Source organism: Microtus pennsylvanicus, chromosome 10 (genome assembly GCF_037038515.1).
Source record: "Microtus pennsylvanicus isolate mMicPen1 chromosome 10, mMicPen1.hap1, whole genome shotgun sequence".
Lineage (NCBI taxonomy): Eukaryota > Metazoa > Chordata > Mammalia > Rodentia > Cricetidae > Microtus > Microtus pennsylvanicus.
Window position 1 is genome coordinate 23,029,371 of NC_134588.1, and position 17,716 is coordinate 23,047,086.

Sequence of the window (17,716 nt, forward strand, 5' to 3'; positions counted from 1 at the left end):
TTCAAAAAGCTAGTCTAAGGGGCCAAAGAGATGGTTCCGTGGTAAAGATGGCACAGTGATCTTGCAGTAGACCTAAGTTCAGTCTGGGACTGACATCAGATGGCTCACATATGATAGCCTCAGAGTGTGTGTCTGTCTGTCTGTCTGTCTGTCTGTCTGTCTGTCTGTCTCTCTCTCTCTCTCTCTCTCTCTCTCTCACAAACACACACACACACACACACAAATTTAAAAATAAATCAAAGTTACCTAAGTAGTATAATCCTCACAACTCTAATTCTAGGACAAGGGACTAAGGCATGAGGATCACTATGAATGTATACTAGGCAGGCACTCTCCCAACTGAGCTACACCAACCTGACATATTTTCATGCTAATGAAATATTTTGCTTTCTTTAATGTTTTGTGTAGTCATACTTAAAGATTTGTGTACAGATTAAGCTGAGAAAATGCTGAGCAGTGGTGGTGCATGTCTTTAAGGAAGGCAGAGGCAGGAGGATCTCTGAGTTCCAGGGCAACCTGGTCTACAGAGCAAGACCCAGGACAGCCAGAGCTACACAGAGAAACCCTGCCTTGTAAAAAACAAACAAACAAACAAAACAAAACAACACTGGGAAAATGCTTGCCAATACCTGATTCTGTCACAGATTTTTTTTCCCTTTCAACCACATCATTAACAAAAGAAACCTAAGATTCGAAACTGCCACCATAGAAAGAAGACGCTGGAAGGGCTCTTTAATCTTGTTTTTAGAATGAAATGTCTGAATTAAAACAGACTTTTGTTTGTTTTGGTTTTGTGAGACAGGGTTTCTCTGTGTACCTCTGGCTGTCTTGGAACTTACTCTGTGGACCAGGCTGGCCTTGAACTCACGGGATCCACCTGACTCTGCCTCCCAAGTGCTAGGATTAAAGGCACCACCACCGCCCTTAAAATGGACTCCTAAGCACACTATCTGAAGGTTCATGGGATAAGACTGTATATAGACAGGCACAGATTGCCATACAGACAGGCACATACAGGCCTCCTTCAGAAACCAATATCCAAGGTTCAGAAGCACAGACATTTGAGCATTTTTTCCCTTTGTGACACTAATGGTTGAACCCAGGGTCTCGCACATGCTAGGCAAGTCCATCCCCAGCTTGAAGTTTGAGCAATCTAATATCTGAATGCCACAGTACAGTGTTAAGTGTCACGGGGAGGCCTCTCCACTCTTCCTGGAGACTATGCATCACAGAAAGAAGCAGCATGAGCAATTGCTTCCTGGGTGTTTTATCTCAAGCTTATTGTAAACCGTATGACTGGCATGGAGCAGAGATTACAAAAACCATTTCTGACTGCAATCTATCTCCACTACACCTTTTCATCAGATGCCAAGCAGCCAGAGGTGGCACTTACTCTAAAGAACACTGGCAGCTTGAGAAATAGGGTGGGGGAGGATCTGGAAGGAGTGAGGGAGAGTTAAGGGGGAATGAATATGATCAAAATACCTTGTATGAACATATAAAATTCTCAAAGAACAAAACTATTCTTAAACGAGGCTGGAGGCTGGGAGTGGTTGCACCCTGTGATCAATTCCACCACTGAGGAAGCAAAGGCAGGGTTCACTCTGAGTTTGAGACCAGCTGGGTCTATGTCAGGAGTTTCAGGCAAGTGAGACAGAGTCTTAAAGCAAAAGAATTCCCAACCTCATATTTGGGAAGCAAAGGGAAATGCAGAATGGGCTAGAAGAGCCACCACCCAACAATAGCTGATTACTCGCCATTATATTTGAAAGTGATTATAGATAACTTTTATAAAATCACATTTGTTTGTTTGTTTGGGATGGGGATGCACCATGGTGCATGTGTGGAGGTCAGAGAACAACAAGGTGTGGGAGTCAGTTCTCTCCTTCCATCATGTGAGTTTCTTACCTGCTGAGCCACCTCACCAGCCCTATTGAAAACAGAATTCACCCTTCCATACAAAACAAGACAAATGCAGAGTTCAGTGGCTTTTTAGATATGCATAGATTTGAAGCAGTTTAACTGTCACAGATTTTAGAACATTTTTATCACCTCAAGAAGGAATCCTATGTCCTTGGCTGGGGTTGCAGCTCAACTGAATGCTTGCCTGGCATACGTAAGGCCCTGGGCTCTAGCCCCTGAATCACATACATCAGGTATGGTAGTTCACACCTGTAATATCAGCACCCAGGCATTAGAGGGAGGAAGATCAGAAGTTCAAGGCCATTCTCATCTACATCAAACTTATTAAGTTTGAGGGCAGCCGGGGCTATATAAGACCACTTCTTAGAAAGCAAAGATGAGGGTAGGGAAGACAGAAGGGAGGCAGGAACGAAGAAAAAGGAAGACCCCCGTGCCCTAATCAAACACTACTTTACTCATTTTGAGAGGATATTATTATTATTATTAGTAGTAGTATTATGACAGGGTCTACTGAGTACTGGCTATCCTGGGACTTACTATGTAGACTATGTGGGTCTCTGAGTCAGAGACCCTCTTGCTTCTGCCTCATGAATGCTGGGATTAAGAGAATGGCTACCACACCCAGCTTACTTATTTAGATTTTGTTCCAATTAAGTTGCTTCTTGATTCTTATTTATGAGTGAAACCATATAGTGAATGCTCATTTATGGCCGCTTTCCTTCACTAAATACTGTTTTTTTTTTTAAATTCCCATGTACAGCAGCATTAATGGATCTTCTACCCTTTTAATGACTGAATAAAATTCCATTGTACAAATAGATCACAACTTTTTAGCCATTCCACTGAAGGAGATCTGGTATGGTCCCAAGTTTTATATCTAATGAATAAAGCTGCTCTAGGCATCCAGGAAAGTGAGCAAGTTGTGCACTTCCATTTCCCTTGGGTATATTCTAGGCTGGAAGACTGAAACAGTAATATTTGATACTGAAGGAATTACTAGGTTTTCAGAATGCAATGCATACACCTATCAACTATAGAGAAGGGAACCCAGGATACACCATGTGACATATCCGCCAGTGCTGGACACGGTTCCTCCACACCAACGCGTATCTATCTGGTCTTGTGGGTCTTACCAGGTACACACATCTCTCTTGTAGCTTTGAGTCACTTCCTCTGATGACAGAAAGCATCTTTAAGTGTTTGTTGCTCATTTACATATCTTTTATTGTGAAATGCCTATTCAAATTGCTTGCTCACTTTAGTTGAGTTGGTCTTAGTACTGAGTTCTAAGAGCTATATACATATTAAACACATGCCATCTACCAAGGGCATAATTTGCAAATATTTTCCCATTCTGTGAGTAATCTTTTCAAGGTACCCATGCAGGCTTCAATTTTGTGATTCTCCTGCCTCAGCCAGGTAAGCACTAGGACTACAAACATATCCCACCATGCCCAGTTCAATTTCTTGATGGTATCTTTCTCTCTCTTGGTTTTTTGAGAGAGGGTTTCTCTGTGTAGTCCTGACTGTGCTGGAACTAGCTCTTGTAGACCAGGCTGGCCTCAAACTCACAGAGACCTGCCTGTCTCTGCCTCCCGGGTGCTGGGATTAAAGGTGAGCATAACCACGACCAGGCTGAATATATTTCCTAAACATTTTTTTACATTTATTTATTTTATATATGGTGCAGTACATGTGGAAGTCAGACAACCAGTTCTGAAAGTCACTTTTCTCCTTGTACCAGGTGGATCCTGGGATTCAAAGTCAGGCTATCAGATTTGGCAGCAATACCTTCACCATATGAGTCCTCTTGTCAGCCCTAGACATCTATTCTTGTATAACTACCATACTGCCATCAATAATCAGTAAAATCAAGCCTTCTAGTCAATTTTTCTTTTTCATGTTTAGGTTATTCTGGGTCCCTGAAAATTCCATACAAAATAAAGCCTGGTGTGGTAGGGTACACCTTTAATCCCAGCACTCTGAAGGCAGAAGCAGGCAGATTTTGAAGTTCAAGGCCAGCCTAGCCTACAGAGTGAGTTCCAGCACAGCCAGTGCTACACAGAGAAACCTTGTCTCTGTGTACAACCGTGTGTGTGTGTACAACAATAATAATTAGAGAAAAAGAGCTCATGAATTTAAGAGGGAGCAGGAAAGGGCATGGGAGGAATTGGAAGCAGAAATGATATAATTATACTTCACTTAAGATAAAATAAATTAAAAACAAACACAAAATAAAAAAAGATATATTGTTTAGCTTGTACATCATACCATGCTGTGGATACTTAAAGTATATATCTAATGTTAGCAATACTGATAAATGTTGTGGGGTGGAAAAGAGCTGAACAGTCTGTTTACTATGTAATGTTTTCCTCCTTAGTTTATTTTTAACCTATACCTACAAACATAAATAATTGGGGCTGGAGAGACAGTTCGCAGTAAAGAGCACAGGCTGACTTTCTAAAACCAGTGTTTGGTTGCTAGAACCCATGGTAGGTAGCTCACAACTACCTGTAACTCCAGCTTCAGGGGATCTGAAGCCTTCTTCTGGCCTCTGAGGTCACTGCACTTGTGCACAAACCAATACACAGATACACATATACACATAATTCAAAAATTTAAAAATCTTATAAAACCATAAAAATTTCATCTGTTTGGAGCACTATATATTCAAGTACCATTTTTACTACTTGCTTCTAGCAACCAAAGGTGATGGCTAAAAATAGCAGTATGCAGCAGTGCATAGAGAAAAAACCATATGGCCAAGGTGTCTGCACTAATCTCTGTAGAGCTTTATGTAAATGCGGAATTACTTTTGTACAATTCACAGGCCCTCTGCTGTCTCAGCAGGGGTCCATACACACATTTTGTTGCAGCCACTATCCTCCCCTGCACCCACCCAACCCAATACTCCTCTCTTTCCCTTCCTTCCCCTTCTTTCCCTTCTTCCTTCCTCATGTTTTTTTTTTTTTTTTACATTTAAAAGACAGCGTTTCATGGAGCCCAAGGTGACCTCAAGATCAGTAAATATGTTCCCAAGGATGACCTGTCAAGTGCTGAGATCACTCACAGGAGTACCCCACCAGGCCTAGCTTCAGAAACTACTTGGACTAGCATATGACATTTAGGTACTGTTGTTAACATTTCAGAGCTTTATTTTAAAAGAATATTTTTATTAAAGCAATACATACACAAAGCTCCAAAACTAAGTGAAAAGACTTTGACACATGTGGAAACTTTGATGATTGCTCTTGGCTTTAAACTCAGGGTGGATAAACATAGAGAGAGCACAGAAGTTCACATCTGGAGACAAAGTCAAGACAAGTATCGCTGCAGCCCAGAAACAAAAGTGTAAAGTGAGCATAACTGAAATAATAAATCTACTCCTTTTATGCCTAAGAACAGGCAATAGCAGCTAAGAAGACTATTTTTGAACAATTTTGATGGAGGTGGGTCATTTGTCTATGTGTTACTTTCATTGGTTAATAAAGAAACTGCCTTGGCTTTTGATAGGACAGCAGCTTAGATAGGTGGAGTAGACAGAACAGAATGCTGGGAGGAAGAAGGCAGTGAGACAGACGCTATAGCTCTCCTCTCTGAGATGGATAGGTTAAGATCTTTCCTGGTAAGCCACCACCTTGTGGTGCTACACACATTAATAAAAATGGGTTAATCAAGATGTGAGAATTAGCCAATAAGAAGCTAAAACTAATGGGCCAGGCAGTGTTTAAAAGAATACAGTTTCCGGATAATTATTTTGGGTATAAAGCTAGCCGTGTGGGGAGCTGGGCGGGAATGCAGCCCACCGCTCCTATCATACTACACAATTTTATTATATACTGCATTTTTCTAGATATTGTAAATAACGTTAGCTCAAAGGGATATCCCACATTTTTTGGTGGGAAACTCAACTCAGAATACTTTGTTGATGTGGAAAACCAGGCCAATGACCCCAAAAATACTCTGGTGGCTAAGCTGTAATACATATAACTGTGATTTATTAACTACTGTTTGGAGACATCAGTGTAGTACTGGCTACCATCCAAACAGCTGTGGTATACTGGCTATATCATACAGACACAGCTGTGTTATATTAGCTTCCGTAATAACAGTATCCACAATTCTAAGCCCACCAAATTTTCATCAATTTTATGATTTATATTTCTCTAAATTTATATACCTGGAATTTACATATGAGCACATCAGTTTAACTTCAGAAATTATTCTTTGGTGGCACATAAAATAATAGTGCATATATGACAATTGAAGAAGTTTTAGATTTCATATAACCATAAATACAAACTTATTTATTATACTCATTTTAATTGTGTTCTGATATAGTCTCAACCTACTTACATATTAAAGTACATGTTTTTAGTTACCTTAACTTTTATTTTTCTCTCTGCATTATGTTGGATTCTTTCTTTATTTGAAATTACATGTGGCTATATATGGTTATACCTATAAAATTCCTCCCAGTGTAACAAGGGGGTATTGAATATCCATTATGAAAAGTGGGCATTAGGAATAGAGCTGAGAAATGCTGCTGCTCAATAATATCCACTTCTTTACTTATGGCTACCGTGCAGTACACACAGAAGATGCGTTAGGATGAGAAGAGACAACCCAAGGACGTCTGCATTACTGAAATATTGAATTGCTAATTAATATTCAGGTATAAAACAGAACACCAGGCCCAGGTGGACTTACTCTTGAGTTCTACCAAACAGTCCTGGAAGAAATTATACAAGCCATCTAGGAGGACTGCGCAGTAAGCGAAGTGCTGGCCATACAATCATGAGGACAGGGGTTTGGTGCTCAGAGCCCTCTCCTCCAATTCTACATACATAAGCCAAAATCTACAACCTAAATAGGTCTCACTACTGACCTAGTTTTCTGTTAGTGACACAAAGACGAAAAAAGTCTAATTCCTTTAAAATGTGACAAATCTTTAAATTTAATTTAAGAACTTGTTCCCCTAAGGTCTCCTTTTCTGAAATTCTAATAGCTTTGTAAGACTGAGCACCATCTAGGCAGGCAGAACTTTCTGAGTTTGAGGCCAGCCTGGTCTACAAGAGCAAGTTCCAGGACAGACTCCAAAGCCACAGAGAAACCCTGTCTCAAAAAAAGAAAAAAAAAAGGCTAAGCAGCATCTCATCACCTGAAAATCTGAAACAGAGTCTTAAATAGAGAAGGCAGTCAATCATATGGGTGTTAGTGGAGCTAAGTGTGGACCCTCTCATTCTGCTCACCCTTTCCCGGATACACTGCGTTTTTTTTTAATATTTATTTATTTATTATGTATACAATATTCTGTCTGTGTGTATGTCCACATACCAGAAGCGGACACCAGACCTCATTACAGATGGTTTGTGAGCCACCATGTGGTTGCCGGGAATCGAACTCAGGACCTTTGGAAGAGCAGGCAATGCTCTCAACCACTGAGCCATCTCTCCAGCCCCCTACACTGCGTTTTTATCTGTCAAAATGCTTCCTAAGGAACAAGGATGACACCAACAGACATGCTAACTTGAAGGGGTAACGTTCAGGAGGCCTCAACCATAGACAAATACCACAGACCACTAAGGAATGTGGGGGGTGGAAGAAATAGTCTTCCCGGGGAGCACACCAAATGGTTATCCAATACGGACTGGTCAGCCCTGAAAGCATACACATACAAGTAACATTATATGGACTGAGGCGGTTATATCTATCTATTTAGGAACATACACACACGCACACGCGCGCGTGCACACACATGCACACACACACACACACACACACACACACACCAAAATTAAAGAAAAAGAGGCCATGAATTTGAGGAGAGGGTAGATGGGAGGGAACAGACAGAGGAAAGGAAGAAATGATGTAATTATGACCTCAAAAGAAAAAAAATTTTAAAACATGACTTTCAGTTCTCTCTTACATCTTTGTTCTTCTTGTCTTTATGAGCGTCTATAAGCCTACTCCCTACACTGCAATTTCACAGCTATAATCTCACTCAGAAATCAGCTCTATCTGAAAAGCTAAGAACTACTCTTGGAGGTTGAGAGATGATTCAGTACTGAAGAGAGCTTTCTGCTCTTGCAGGTAACAAGAGTTCAGTTCCCAGCACCCACGTCAGATGGCTTTCAATCACCTGTAATTGCTGTATTTACAGTAAAATGGTGAGAGTGAGGACCGCAGAGAGAGATTGAGTGTGGAGTTTATTACAGATAAAGGGAATGGGAAGAGAAGCCAGGTGGTGGTGGTACATGTCTTTAATCCCAGCACTTGGGAGGCAGAGGCAAGCAGACCTCTGTGAAAACAAGAGCTAGTTCCAGGACAGGCTCCAAAGCTACAGAGAAACCCTGTGTGGAAAAACTAAAACAAACAAACAAACAAAATAGAAATGGGAAGTTAAGAAAAAATGGGTCAGACAGAGAGGAAGGGAGGGAGAAGGAGAGAGACAGAGATCTTGTTCTTCAGAAGAATGGATGGAAAGAGAGAGAGATCAGGAGTGGGCAGAGCTTGTATCTTAAAGGACCTTTGCACTTGTGTACAGATTAGGATTTGGGGCTGGCCAGAGGACAGCCTGGGTACATCCTGCCAGATGACAGGGCAGGCCAGCATAATGCCTGAATTCTAACTACAGTTCCAGGGGAATCTGTTGCCTCTGGCCTCCAAAGGCACCAGCACTCATGCGCACAACCTCCTGTATATATATTTTAAATTGCTTCATTTCTACTCCAACCCAGCAGCTGCTTCTTATCTACCTGCCAAGGCGATGCTGGCCCTGCAGAGCAGCATTTCAGGCATGCTGTAAAAGACGTTCTAATTCCAAAATGATGAGACAAGGACAGAGTGAGGTGTTCTGAACAAGTCAAATATTTTACTAAATGTTACAAGGATGCCAAAATCCATATGTTAGTAAAATGCCAGAAAGGAAATTCTGCATTGATAGGATGTCTAACTGCTGATTATAATGATCCTGCCTTTGATGAAGAATACAAACTGGACCATCTCAAAGAAAGGAGAGAATTCAGATAACCAGGAATTCCTGCTGAGAAAAGGCTACAGAAGCTTCCAATAAGCATGTAGGCAAATATTTAAGTGAGTCAGAAACTTTTGTATTTATGGAAACCATTTATAATGTCAACTACAAGTAGCAGACAGAAACAATGTTTACTTTATCCTAATCATGAAAATACTGATATTTTATGAAATAAAAATCTTTATTTCAGAGTTCTGGTTTATTAAATACAAGATAGGAGAAAAAACAACAATAATAATAATTCTAGTCTCTGCTCATTCTTCTACCATTCATTTATGTTGCACGGTACCCTGCTCATCATGAGGTTCTGGGCACGTGACTGTTATAGCCTTCCTGTCCCCACGCTGGCTTCTGAGTAGATAACTAATCCTCCTTGTCCTTCATCCCCTCATCTATCAGAAGTTGGTACAAAACTCCCAGTGTTAGATCCAACTCTAGGCGTACTTCAGGCCTATACCACATTGCTGTGGAGATTCACCCTGAGAAGACTGGCTCCGCTACTAATCTGTGTTACTGATCTGAGGTGGAAACTCGGCATTGCTAACAAACCTATGTTACTAATCTCACTGTCTCAATTTCCATCCTGCACAAGTTCAGACCACGTCAACTTTTGAATTTTTAACCCCCTACTTCTTCATTTCTTTAAATGCAGCAACAAGACATGTCTTTGATAAGACATGTAAACTCCCTTAAGCCCTATTACTCCAGAAAGTATGTTATAGCCCCAATAATATGCCACTTAATGATGCAAACTCCCTCATATCTCTGGCATCTCTGGAACTAAAGTATAATCTCTACAATATGGCATTGACACTATGAAAAAATACAAATATTTATGTAGAAAAAGGGTAAAAATTCAAAAGTACAAAAATGCTTATGTTTTTATACACTAATCTCTTTTCCAAAAACATGAATGCTCTTACTCTTCTATTAGTTTAAGATTTTGAGCCATGTAAAAATATAGTACTAAAAATAACAAAGAAATTTGTAAATCTCATTACACATGACTCTCCCACACTTTACAAGTTCACAGTGCAAAGGCTGAATTAAGAGATGGAGACCACCGTTGAATTTAGATTAGGATGATGAAGTATGTTAGCATTAAAAGTTCTGATGGTTTGCAACAACAATATGAATGTATCTAAGGCTATCAAACTATACTTAAAATGGTATTTAATAGTACATTTTCTTATGTATTTCTATTGCAAAAACAAAACTAAAAAAAAAACCCACAACAAGAAGCAACACTCACAAAAGAAACAGAAAAACAGAAGACACCCACAATGTCTTCCTATTCCCATTCTGATGAACAAGATTGTAATTTGACTCCTATCTAACTCTATCTTTGTCTAACTCCTAACTAGCTGTCTTTGTCTAAAGATCTTGGTTTAGCTCTAGAATGATTGTTCAGCTGAGCTGGACTTGCTTTAGTTCCTCAAGGTAGCAGTGAGTTCTCTTGTTCTGGCTTTAGCATACAGAACTCCCACGTCCTGAAAAGGAAGGAAATAGATTTGCTCACAGGATGCTTCTGAGCTGTCTTTACTGGTTCGCTCTGGCACCCTCAGCCACAGCACCCTTCCCTTCCTTCCTCCCCCCTTTCCATGACATTCATCAAAACTACAATTATACAGCTAGGGCCTGAACTGACAATTCAGTGAAAGCTTGGATTATTTTTGTTTGATTTTCAAGACATAGCTTCTCTGTATGGCTCTGGCTGTCCTGGAACTCACTCTGTAGACTAGGCTGGCCTCAAACTCAGAGATCGGCCTGCTTCTGCCTCCTGAGTGCTAGGATAAAAGACGTGCGACACCACCACCTGACAAGCTTGGATTTTTTTTTTTTGGTTTTTCGAGACAGGGTTTCTCTGTAGCTTTGGAGCCCATCCTGGAACTCCCTTGGTAGACCAGGCTGGCCTCGAACTCCGGAACAGAGATCCGCCTGTCTCTGCCTCCCAAGTGCTGGGATTACAGGCGTGCGCCACCACCGCCCGGCTTATTGGATTATTTTGATCTCTGGAGCATATCTGATAGCTAACATTATAGCCTGGTATATAGCAGGTAACCTAAAAATACTTTTTATTTTATATATATGAACTTTGCCTAAATGTAAGTCTGCGTAAAACAAGTGAGCCTGGTGTCTGCGGAAGCCAGAGGAAGATGTAGAATCCTCTGCAACTGGAATTATAGATGGTTATTATAATTGTCATGTGAGTGCTGGGAGTTCAACCTGGGGCCCTGAAAGAGCAGCCGGGGCTCTTAACCACTAAGTCATCTCTCCAACCCCCCAAAATACTTTTTGAATGAATCGATTAATTAAAATCAAGTCAGAGGCTGTAGGGGGCATGAAATGGCCTCATACACCAGCTCAGCATAGGAGGATTCAAAATCAGAAGTCTGTTGTAATTGAACTATGTTCTCACATCACTTCAACACAAATCTGACTTTCCACATCTTATTTAACTATTCCTCAAACATACCTTGATTATTAACTTAACTATTATTTCAGATCTGAGCCATTTGCACATGGAATAGACAGTCCTGTGTTTAGCCAGAGGAAGAACACAAAATGACACAGTGCTGGAGATACACAGAGGTAAACATAACCCTGACCATGCTGTAAATGGAATTAACACCTTGAGTATATTATCAATCTGCATTTTCCCTCTCAAGAAAATTTAGACAAGTAATTCTCCTAAGTAGTGGAACTGGCATAGAACTTAATGTCCCACCCTGAGGAATGAACCCTGGACCATGTGCATAAGAAGCAAGCACAATTTCCCCAAATCTTCCTAGGATAATTTAAGTTTTAAGCAAAACATAAGAAAGGACAGATGTCTTCCCAAAGCACAACTTTGTTTTTAGTTTGAGACAGTGTCTCACTATGTAGCCCTTGGATGGCCTAAAATTCACCATGTAGACCAGAATAGCCCCAAACTCAGAGATCCACTTGCTTCTGCCTCCCAAGGGCTGGTATTAAAGGCTGTGCCTTAACACCTGGCTCTAAAGCACACACTAAGGAGAGTTCTTTTTTTTTTTTATTTTATTTTTTTGGGTTTTTTGAGATAGGGTTTCTCTGTGGCTTTGGAGCCTGTCCTGGAACTAGCTCTGTAGACCAGGCTGGTCTCGTACTCACAGAGATCCGCCTGCCTCTGCCTCCGGAGTGCTGGGATTAAAGGCGTGCGCCACCATCGCCCGGCTCTAAGGAGAGTTCTTGCTGGAGGATGCTTGGCTGCATCAGTCACACGTTTTCTTCTAAGTACAGGAATATTTAGTAAAGTTGCCACTTTTGAAGTCTCTCATACTCAGAGAAAAAGTCAAGAACAATGGGGAAGAAATACAAAAGAAAATAGCAAGACACAGGTGAGTGATTTAACCCCCAAAAGTGCACATGGGGACTAAGTGGGCTCTAAACCTTCCCATGCTAGAACAATGTTAATCAATTTCTTCACTGTGCTTCCTTCTCCAGATCCTATGTGTATTCATAGTTGCCTCTACATAGAATTCAGAAGAGTGACTAACGTATGGCATTTAGGTAAGGGTATCTGGTTGAGTAATCCCTTTTCCCTATGCCTCTCAAATCATATGGGGTATGTGGTATTTGGTTAATTACACCCTAAATTCTTTCATCAGATTCTATATGCATTAACATGCTTCTTTGGAGCATGTCTCCGGAATTTAATAAGTTCTTTAAAGACAAAGTAACATTCTTGCTCAAGCATTTCACTAAAACTTTATTTTGAATGCAGCATGACATTTCAAATATAAAATATGGGTCTAGGATGGAATAACGATCCATAATTGCATTCTGTAAAATTATAGTGTGAAAATGACACCTTTCCAGAATAAAAACACTGTGGATGAAAATATAGCATCTCACAGCCTAACTAGAAATGTCAGGAAATGCCTTGATCTGAATAAAAGATTATGGAACCACAGTGCTTTCAAGGTAAAGACATAAAGGAGTAGAAAGACTTCTGAAATGGGTGTAGAAGAAAACATCTTTAAAGGGCTGGAAATCGCTCATCCCTTATGAGCACATACGGCTCTTTCAGAGGACCTAAGTTCAGTTCCCAACACCCATGTTGGATAGCTGAAATGCCAGCTCCAGGAAGTCTGACTCTCTATTCCGGCCTCCATGATACCTGCACTCACATATGCATATACCCATTTATAGACATACACATGTACACATAATTAAAAAGAAAAAGAAAGAAAATGCCTTTGAGGAGCACAATGCCCTTGAAATGACGTTATTAAGTAAGAAAAAAACAGAAGATAACCTACACCATTACACAACATTTCACAAAGATGAAATATTTCTCTCTTTGCATTAATAAGTGAGGTACACACTTCTGTTGTCATATGACAGATACTAATCAAGAAACAGACAGTAGGGGGCTGGAGAGAGGGCTCAGCAGTTAAGAGCACTGGCTTCTGTTCCAGAGGACCCAGTCCCACAGAGCAGCTCACAGCTGTTTCTAACTCCAGTTCCAGGGGATCTGACTCCTCCACACAGACATACATGCAGGCAAAATACCAATGCACATAAAATAAAAAACAGATAAATTTTTAAAAAGAAACACACAATAGGACAGACATGCAAATTAAATGTTTAGCCTGTTCTAGTTGTCCAATGGGAAATGTAGGCAATATATATCATGTAAACAAATTTGGCATCTCCAGTGCAAAAGTCACCATTAAGGTTGTTTGTTCAGTTGTTTTTTTGTTTTAATCAACACCTAGATTCGTGTCAAACAGACCTGTCATGGGAACAATACAAATATTAGGCAGGATCATGTATGGGAATCATAATTGTTTTTTTTTTTTTTTTGGTTTTTCGAGACAGGGTTTCTCTGTGGTTTTGGAGCCTGTCCTGGAACTAGCTCTTGTAGACCAGGCTGGGCTCGAACTCACAGAGATCCGCCTGCCTCTGCCTCCCAAGTGCTGGGATTAAAGGCGTGCGCCACCACCGCCCGGCTGGGAATCATAATTGTATCTAAAAGGAACTAGCCGGGCGGTGGTGGCGCACGCCTTTAATCTCAGCACTCGGGAGGCAGAGGCAGGCGGATCTCTGTGAGTTCGAGACCAGCCTGGTCTACAGAGCTAGTTCCAGGACAGGCTCCAAAGCCACAGAGAAACCCTGTCTCGAAAAAACCAAAAAAATAAAAAAAAAATAAAAGGAACTAAAACTCTGAATTAAGGTAACTTCCTAAAACAAAAATATCACAACACATAACAAGAAACAGTGCAGGAAGGCTCCTGGAATGACTGATACCAGGTTCCATACACCTCTTCACTCACAGTGCTTTGAATGAGAACAGTCCCCATAGGCTCATATATTTGAATGTTTGATTCTCAGTTTGAGATTTCAAAAGCCCATACTAGGCCCTGTCTAGCTCTCTTCCTCCAACTTGCAGATGGATGTAGACGTAAGCTTTCACCTATTGCTTCAGTTCCATACCTTCCTGCCTGCTACCTTACTCCCACCATGATGGTCATGGAACTGTAAGCGTGCCGCTAATTAAGTGCTTTCTTTTTATGTTTCCTTGGTAACAGAGTCTCTTCAGAGCAAGAGAACAGTAACTAAGACATCACTGTAACACCAAATCCTGCCTCATCTAAGCCTGACAGCCCACACAGTCAAACGAATAGCAGGACAACACACCTCCATGTACATACACATATCTCATGGAACAGGCACATTTTCTTTCATCCTTGACAAGGACTCATTATGTACTGGCAAGTATGGCCTCTGGCGATTCGACTCTTTACTTCCCAAGTGCTAGAATCAAAGGCATGTGAACAACACCTAGCTATTTCTTTTACATTATATGTAGGTCACCTGTAAAAGTTTTTACCTAAAGAAATCCTTTCACAGCTACAGTAAGTTTGAAGACCACTGGAATGAGGAATGATAACAGTGTTTAATGTTTAGAGTTTCAAGGTTGTGCAGATAAAGGCTTATGGAGAATAATTATCCTACCTGACGTGTGCATTGCAGTATCTTTTAGCATACTCAATCCAAGTTCCGAATTTTTGTGGGAAGAGAGCCTCAATCTGCATGAAAAGCTGGAACAATACAAATGTTCTTAATATATTGCGATTTTCCAACTAAATTATTATGGTAATAAAAGAAATTAAAAAAATATTAAGAGGTATAAAAGCAAAAATACTTTTCCCTCAAGGCCTTTCCTTTCTCTTTACTCCCACCCTATCCATTCTTCAGGGATAAAAAATGTATACACACATACATATACATACTTTAAAAAAGATTTTTCTCAGCCACCGTATATATAATTGTGTTCACATATGGGCAATCATATTATGGTACAATGAAAATTTTACTACAAAAGTATGTCACAGGTAACTTTTTTAAAAAAAAGAAGTATATAAGCAAAGTGCTATAATAATAAAGAACTTTTTAAATTTTGGAATCTAGTATGTTTAATATATACATCTGAAGAAGGGGCAGGGTTATTGCTTACACTTAATGAAGGAGGTAGAGCTATTACACACAGACAACCAAGGAGGCAGGGGTATTCTATACAGCTGAACAAGGAAACAGGCTTAGCTAATCTTCGTAAACATTCTCTGTGGGGAAACAGTCTTCTAGACATAAACATCCAAGAGCAGAGAGATATGGTAGACATTTCTGTGCCCGGTCAACATTTGCTCTCAATATTGCACTTCTTAGCCTCCCTGGCTGTTCTACTCCCACTCCATGGAGCAAAGGTGTAAGTAGTTGACATGCTCATGCCTATGTCAAACAACACAAACAAAACACATTCATTTAGGACTTCACTAACTTCCAACATAAAGGAGAAGACCAGTGGAACACACTAGGCAATAAAGCGAAAATGTGTCAGGACCAAGGTCATGCTGAGACTGAACAGCAGTGTACAAGGTATGCTTAGGCTGTGTCTTGGCTACTGTTAGGATCAGCAAATATTCTTCCAGGGTTTATCTTGTGAACAGAGAGATAAAGTTTACAAAAACCAGGAATGCTTCCATATAGTGTTTCCTTAAGCCGGTGATTTGCTTGGGAAGAAAGCTCTATCTCTGATGCCCTAAGTGTCGCATACCATTAAAATCCTTATCGTCCTTTATGCCTTCTCTATGACTGCCTAAGATTTGTAGTCCTTAAGTCCCATCCTTGAGAATACAAACAGGCATAGGAAATTATTTTACATGCATTTCAATTATCTCCTTTCACTTTCAAACAATGATTAATTTACTTGTTTTGAAGTACCAGGTATAGAACACAAAACCTCACACTAGTCAAACTAGATACAGCTGTATAAACCAGGGTTAAATATCACGAAGAACTAAATATTTCCATGAATTTGTTGTAAAGACATTGATTTCCTAGATATTCTTTTTTTATTATCATGTCTTATATGTCTATGTGAAAAAAAAATTAGTCAGGCTTTCAATTTAGCACCTACCATTCATAAAAATAGGCCATTTTCCTAAAACTTTCTGTAGATAAGGCTGGCCTCAAATTCACAGAGAGATCCACCTGCCTCTGCTTTCTGAGTGCTAGGATTAAAGGCATGCGTCACCACTGCCAAACCCAGCCTTTTTTCTGATTTTCAAAGTGCTTACATTTTTAAAAGAAAATTACATTCTATAATTGCAACACAGTTCTGTATAACAGCAAAGAAACTCTTTTGTGATTTTCCTTTATATTATATACATAATTTTAAAGTGTAAATTTCCAAGCAACAGTGATTATGGAGAAAGCACATTCTTTAATTATTGGGTTATCTGATCATCATCTACCACACTACCAAGTATGTTTATGTTAAGAAAAGGTTTATATATGACAAAATATTTATTTTTTAAAAATTTATTTATTCATGTATTTTATGTATATGAGTCTTCATGCATACCAGAAGGAGTCTGATGACACTACAGATGGTTGTGAACCATCATGTGGTTGCTGGGACTTGAACTCAGGACTTCTGGAAGAACAGTCAAGTGCTCTTAACTGCTAAGCCATCTCTTCAGCCCCGGCCAAATATTTAAATAGATGCCTGTTACTGAATAAACAGGCTATTTCTATCTTTTGTGCAGTCATAAAATTAATAATTTCATGTAATTATATTTGTGTATATATGTTATACATGAGTATTAGTCATCTATTTATCTATCCGTGCATCATATGTATTTGTTCATTTGAAATGGGGTATTTATGTAGCTATTATGTAACCAGGCTGGCCTCAACATTTAATCCTCCTGCTATGGCTTCCTGCATGCCAGGAGTAAAGGTATGTGACACCAGACTTCCAACCTTCTAGCTGCATTCTTATCGGAAAAGTTTTATATGATATAATTTTAGATTAATTAATTTTAGAAATGGAACAGGTGGTTTTAGGGGTTAAACACAGATGCACAGTAGGCAAGTTCTACACTACTAAGTTTCATCACTGGCCCAAGGATTATGTTTTTCCTTTTCTTTTGGTATTTTCGTCTCTGTGTGTAGTGTGCACGTTCATGTGGAAGCTTGAGCTAACATCAGTGTCTTCTTCAATTATTCTGAATCTTATAAGTTGAGACAGAGTTTCTCACTGAATCTGGAACTTGCATTTCTGCGTGTCTAGCTAGCAGCTTGCTGGGGTATTCTTTGTCTCCTCTCACACTGGGATTACTGCCTTACTTTGTATGGGGTCCCGGGGATTAAACTCTGGACCTCACATTTGTGCATTAAGCATTGTCCCTGCTGAGCTATCTTCCCAGCCTAGACATATGCTTTTAA

At 39.9% G+C, this 17,716-nt stretch overlaps 1 protein-coding gene and 1 pseudogene across 6 annotated transcripts in view; one reads left to right on the top strand and one right to left on the bottom strand.

The window, feature by feature from the left end:
* The window catches only part of Zranb3 (zinc finger RANBP2-type containing 3), a 163,119-nt gene that overhangs the window by 65,452 nt on the left and 79,951 nt on the right, over positions 1–17,716 (bottom strand). For 4 of the 6 annotated variants that reach the window (XM_075987784.1, XM_075987786.1, XM_075987783.1 and 1 more), the window contains one exon: positions 14,942–15,027. The exons of the other annotated variants lie outside the window; for them this stretch is intronic. In XM_075987784.1, coding sequence (XP_075843899.1) covers positions 14,942–15,027 — 86 coding nt within the window. The remainder of the gene's footprint in view (positions 1–14,941; positions 15,028–17,716) is intronic. 6 annotated transcript variants of the gene reach the window in all.
* On the top strand, positions 31–9,006 carry LOC142859173 (COX assembly mitochondrial protein homolog pseudogene; annotated as a pseudogene).